General features: G+C 39.5%; 1 protein-coding gene across 1 annotated transcript in view; it reads left to right on the forward strand.

The window, feature by feature from the left end:
* Positions 1-131: 131 nt before the first annotated feature.
* SLC38A11 (solute carrier family 38 member 11) overlaps positions 132-6166 on the forward strand; it is a 72330-nt gene continuing 66295 nt past the window's right edge. The window contains exons 1-3 of the mRNA XM_007948592.2: positions 132-170; positions 641-758; positions 3146-3220. Coding sequence (XP_007946783.1) covers positions 132-170; positions 641-758; positions 3146-3220 — 232 coding nt within the window. The remainder of the gene's footprint in view (positions 171-640; positions 759-3145; positions 3221-6166) is intronic.

Below are 6166 nucleotides of genomic sequence, written 5' to 3' on the forward strand. Positions count from 1 at the left end.
ACCCACTTCATGCACGCCTCCGGCTGCGAAGGGACGTGAGTCTGGTTGGTGGCAGAGGAGGTTTGCGCCGCGAGAGCGGACTGCTCAGGCCGGGGAACCACCCTTCCCCTGCTCAGGACCACCGCCCAGTCATGGGCTATCAAGGGCAGCTGTCGATCATCCCGCCGCAGGTAAAACTGGAGAGTGAAGCACCTTTTGGAACTAGTGACCTTCGAGTTTCACCCTGCCATGGAAATCTGCTGCCTCCACCTGGGGTCTTAGTTTAGTGTCGTGGAAGGCTCTCCGGGGTCTGGGTTGGTACGAAGTTTTGCCCTAATAAGACTTCTCTTCTTGGCAGGCACTTTTCATTAACCCATTTAATTTCATAAAATCACATCGTTGCCTCACTAACAAAACATGCATTCTGAGATACCATGCAGCAGCTAACTTTTCAGGATATCAGTCTGCTGGCAAAGTGCTGTTTACAAGCTTCTTTTCTACTTTATTTTTGTTCTCATTATTTCATTACCATCATTAATTTACTTGTTGTTACTAAGAATATTATCATATTAGTATCCTGCATTGCATATTTGTCTGATACTTTTGTAATTTTTTGAGGTAGTAAATATTTGTTTAATAGCCATTTTATCTATTGAAATAGAGAGGTTTAAATGACAGAGAAGCCCTCGTTTCTGAACAAAACTATAAAGGGAAACCTTGTCGTCAGTCTGCGGCTGTTTTTAATGTTGTCAACTCCATCATAGGATCTGGTATAATTGGTAAGTGGTTTTTATTGTAATTTTAAGTGAAAAGGACAAATTTAACAGGCTGTGTTATCCTTCAAGTATCCATTGGTTATTTTTTAAGGAAAAAAAAAAACTTAAATGGTCAAATTTCTACTTTTCTTCCATAAAAACCTTCCTTTTTTGAAATGTGGCGATGTGCCCCAGTTCTTTTCTGCAGAAGATGGGATTGTGATTCATATTCTTTCCTTATTTGACAACAGTCCTCCACGTGCAGTAATGTTAAGGACGAACTCACAGTGTGAGAAATGCCAATTTTCTTTTTCATAGGCTGTGAGGTCAATTAATAGTTGGGTGTGCCCTAGATTCGATGAGGCAGTATCACTACAGAAGTAGATTGCCCCATCTTCCTTTAGAGGAGTGGCTGGTGGGTTTGAACAGACAGCCTTCTGGTTAGCAGTCACATGCCTTAGGCACTATGCTACCAGAGCTCCTTTGCAACTGGTTTGTTGTTGTTGTTGTTGTTGTGTGCCTTAGAGTCAGACCTGACTCATAGCGACCCCTCCTTGGGTTCCCCAGGCAGTATCACTACAGAAGTAGATTGCCCAACCTTCCTTCCTAGGAGTGGCTCTATAGGAGAGAGCAGAACTGCCACGTAGGGTTTCCTAGGCATAAGCATTAAGAGGATAACGTGCACCCAGGGCAATCTCGAAGTGTGAGCACCCACACCCCTCCTCAAGGGCAGGGGTAATCTCCCCTTGCCTTATCTATCTGGTGCCTTCTTGGTCTTACACCCCGGGGCAAGGGTGTTCCGCTGCCCTCCACCCCATGCCTCTTTCTAGGCTGTAATCATTAGCAGAACGAATCACCAAGTCTTTTCTCCTACGGAGACTCCAGGTGAATTTGAACCAACAACCTTTGGTTAGCAACCAGGGCTTGGTCAATTAATGGTGTCATCTAATTCCATTTTTTTCTCTTCCCCTTCCTTAAGTGTCCTCTATTACTTGAGTCACTGTTCTTTGACCTTCAAGAAGTGTGAAACCTCCAGATTTTTAGGAATATTTGAGGAACGAAAGTTTAATGTGAAAACAGTCTTGTGAAAAATTAAATCCATGCAATATTTCTTTACTCATCTTTATAGTGTTAAAGTACAAACTTATTTTGCTATATTAATTTAAAATACAAATTTAATCAATAAATACAAATCTGTTCCTTGACACTACATATACATTTTTGACAAAGGAGCCAATCAGAATTAAAAGACATAAGCAGCTTTTATATTTTCCCAGTTGATTTGAAATAAGGGAAAACCTCTGAAAAAATATTTAATTGTATTGCATGCTAGTGATAAAAGTGGTTATTTTTGTCAATGTTTAGAATCTTCTATTTGAAAGTAATCATTTTCAGAAAAAAAAGAAGGCAAAACAAAGTCCTGCAAACAGGACTCATTTTTAATACATAACTTGCCATTTTAGTCACAGTCATCATTTTCTGAAAATTAAACATTTATCTGAATTGAATTACTTTTTTTACCTTTCATAAATTAATGTGTTGCTTGATTTTACACGTTTCTCTACATAGACTTTTTGTTTCTTCAAGTGGTACATAAAATGTAGGGACCTGAGACAAAGTTACAACAAGTAGGAGCAAAGACTTGATTAAAATCTGCCTCCAGACCAGGGAGGTGGTGGACAACTCTATTTGGTAGAATTCCAGAATTAATTTCTGATGTGAACACCTTAAGCTGTTGGCAACATTTCAAAGTATGTCTTAATTGTGCTATGGAGCTTTTTATTTTAAGGACAGTTCTTTTCCAAGAATAAAAATGCTAGATGGAAATATTTTTTAAATTTTTAAACTATTTTTATTGTTCATAATATAAAATTGTTCATTTCCCTGAAAAATCACACAATATAATTTTATATATCCCCAAGCTTTTGGAAATAACTTTGCCTTTTCACTTTTCTGTCCTTTTCTTTGTATGTCTGCCCATTTTGACTCCAGACTCAGTATTTCCTTCTATCCCATAATCCTCCTGTGCTCCTTTTTATCTTCCATACTTTCCCAGCCAGCAAACAGGAGGAATTTGGGGTCATTAGTCTCCACATACCTAGGACATATCTTCCGTCGCCCTAAAGTGAAAATTATTTATATGAACTGGCATCTATTTTTCATTTTTACTTTTTAATTCTCATCCGTTCACCTAATAAACTTGCTCCGTCACTCAATTAGTAGCATTTTATCCTGAAATAAATATTAATATGTTCAGTAACATTTAATTGTAGTACTGTCATATGCATTGATAAAACTATGTCATATAATTATGTAAATTTATTAACTTATTATATACAGTAATTGGGGGAAATGTCTTTATATTTATATGTCTTAGTAATGTGAAGAGTGGGGCATTTTATGTTTTCCAGGATTGCCTTATTCAATGAAGGAAGCTGGCTTTCCTCTGGGAATATTGCTATTATTCTGGGTTTCATATGTTACAGGTAAAATACTGTATCATTGCTTGTACCTGCAACTGAAATTGTAAGTGACTATTTTACATGCACACACACAATCTGCAGTTGGATTTCCAGTTAATTAAAAAGTGCATCAAAGAATTCTAAATAATTTAGACATTTATGTCTGAAGAGATTTACTTTTCTTACTAATCCTCTGAACAGATTAGCAAAAGTAAAAGAGCATTACATATTACCAGGCTTAAATCCTTTTCATGTGCCTTTTTCACTTTACCCAGAAAGTGCAAGATGGAGAAGTCATTTTAAAAGTTGAGTTAAGGCTAAGGGAAGGCTATGCTTGAAAGTGTAGATGACAGGTCTTTCTTTCCCACTAAAACCATTGGCAGATATGTACTCTAATGAGCAGCCTTTTTCAGCAGTTTGTACAGGTGGAACTGACATCCCTAGCTCTCAACCAGCAGGGTTCTCCATTCCCTCCCCACCTCACCCATGCCTGCCTACTCCCTAAAGTCATAAAGTGGTAGGCTTTACAACCCATAATCATTTCCTCTTCCCACTGTCTACACCCTATCATCCCACAGTGTCACATCATGACATACTTAAGACCTTTCCTCTACTTTAGGATCCTTGTGACAACCTAGCAATAATAAAAGGACACCCCCTGCATATTTGTAGCTGTGGTGACCTGCATGTGGCTGCAGTTAGTCTCCACCTTAGAAGGTGTCCTTGCTGAGCTATCTGTCCAGCCCTTTCCTCTATTTCTCTTCTCCAGAGAGCGGTCTATCAATAAATTCCTTACGCAAGAATCTCTATCTCCTCTCTGCTTTTGGGGGCCCTGATCTAAGATTCTATCCCTAATAAAATCTCAGGCTGAGAAGACCAGCACTTAACTCTGCCCCCACTCTCCAGCATTGGCCTAGGCTTCAAGGGAACCACCTTCCTGTGAGGTTATGACCCTCATCCTCCTTTCCCCATGACGTTCAGCCAATGATTGACTGACAAGAATACAAAGACAAGTCTCCTTGCTATAAGCTCCAGGGCTCCACTGTAGAACCGGATTGCAGTTAGTCTCCACCTGAGATGGCATCCTTGCTGAGCTGTTTGTCCAGCCTTATCCTCTCCTCCAGAGAGCATGCTATCAATAAATTCCTTACCTAAGAATCTCTGTCTTCTCTCTGCTTTTGGGAACTGTTCTGGTTACCTGGTGCTGCTCTGACAAGAATATACCACAAATGGGATGACGTTAACAAACAGGAGTTTATTCTCTTACAGTTTGGAGGCTTTAAGTCCAAGTTGCCAGGCTTTAGGGGCTGAGCAAAAGCCCCTCGACCTTGGGCTTCAGCTTTGCCTCTTGCTCCCAGGCCACTGAAGCTAGAGGCATCTCTTCACTCAGGTAGCTACTGGCTGCTGGGACTAACAAGCCCAAGGTCAACAAATAAAAAGGCACAGTCCCGATGTTACCAAACCACATGGCAGGCCATTAATTTAAGTCCATTATAAGTCCCAAGGTCAGCAGAGCATGGCAGGCTGCTGAACAATGACACGGCTATGTGCCATAGGCTAGAGACCATTCCTCAAGGCTTCTGCTTATGTACAGGAAGCAGACCACATTCCCTAAGGCAGCTACTCAGCTGTTCCCAGTAGATTCCTCCATGTAGTTGATTACCAGTCTCATCATGGGGAATACTACATCCAGCTGCCCAGCCACACAACTAGGCCCAGCCAAGTTGACACACAAAAACTGAACTACCACAGGAACCTTGATCTAAGATTCTATCCCTCATAAATCTCAAGCTTAGAAACTAGCCCATAACACTGCTCTTTTTCCTCATGCTAAGAACAAGAAAAAAAGTATATAAACAGTAACCTGTTGTCTTCCAGTCAATTCTGACTCAATGTACCTGTAGGACAGGGTAGAACTGCCCCATAGAGTTTCCAAGACTGTCATCTTTGCAGAAACAGATTGTCACATCCTTCTCCCACAAGGCAGCTAGTGAGTTTGAACCATCAACCTTTCAGTTAGCAGCCGAGCATTTAACTACTTACTGTGCCACCAAGGTTTCTTAATAAACTACATACAAAAAAAAAAAAAAAAACCCACTGCCAAATTCAGAACTGCAAAGGCATTGGCCTCTGTTCCTCCCTGCTCTATTCCCACAACCCCAGGAGCTAAGCTGTTCATAGCTTCTACAACTTTTAATTTATAGCTTAGGATCTATAACTTTGTAGCATGGGATCTATAACTTGACTTTATTGAGTTGTTGGTGTTTATAACTTGCATTCCATTTATTAAAACATTTACACACTAAAACATCCCATTCAAGGATTTACCCTAGTCATTTTTAAATTTACAGTTTCCTAGTCAATCAACATTGAAGAATAATTAATTTCCTCCCAGGTATAATAACCATGGTTTATTGAAATGCACTGTAAATATTTAAGCATGTTGTAAACTAGTAGACAGAAAAAAATTAAAACATACACATCATCTAAGAAATCAGTGCTGTGGAAAATGAACAATTTACTCTAAACCAAAATCATATTATAAATAACTCAAAATGTTAATAATGTTTTCAACTGATGCTATAAACCTACAACAATGACTGTGAACAGTGTGTCTGTATATATATATATATATATATATATATATATATATATATATCTCCAGTGAAAATAAGTAATTCCTATTAATTTAGTTGCATGATCCAAATTCTCCAGCCTCTCTCTCTCACCTACCACCAATGCTGTGTATGAACCTTATGCCTAAACCATTCTGGATTATCCTATTCTGCACATCTAGAATATGCATTCATACTGCCTCCCATTGTCCCTCTACCTAACACTCCTTTTCTTCTCTACCTAGTTGTTGTTGTTGTTGTTATATGCCGTCGAGTCGGCCCCGACTCATAGCGACCCCTCCTTGGGTTTCCGAGGCAGTATCACTACGGAAGTAGGATTGCCCAACCTTCCTTC

The sequence above is a fragment of the Orycteropus afer genome, unplaced genomic scaffold (genome assembly GCF_000298275.1).
Source record: "Orycteropus afer afer isolate SDZICR_OR568_19922 unplaced genomic scaffold, OryAfe1.0 scaffold00001, whole genome shotgun sequence".
Taxonomy (NCBI): domain Eukaryota; kingdom Metazoa; phylum Chordata; class Mammalia; order Tubulidentata; family Orycteropodidae; genus Orycteropus; species Orycteropus afer.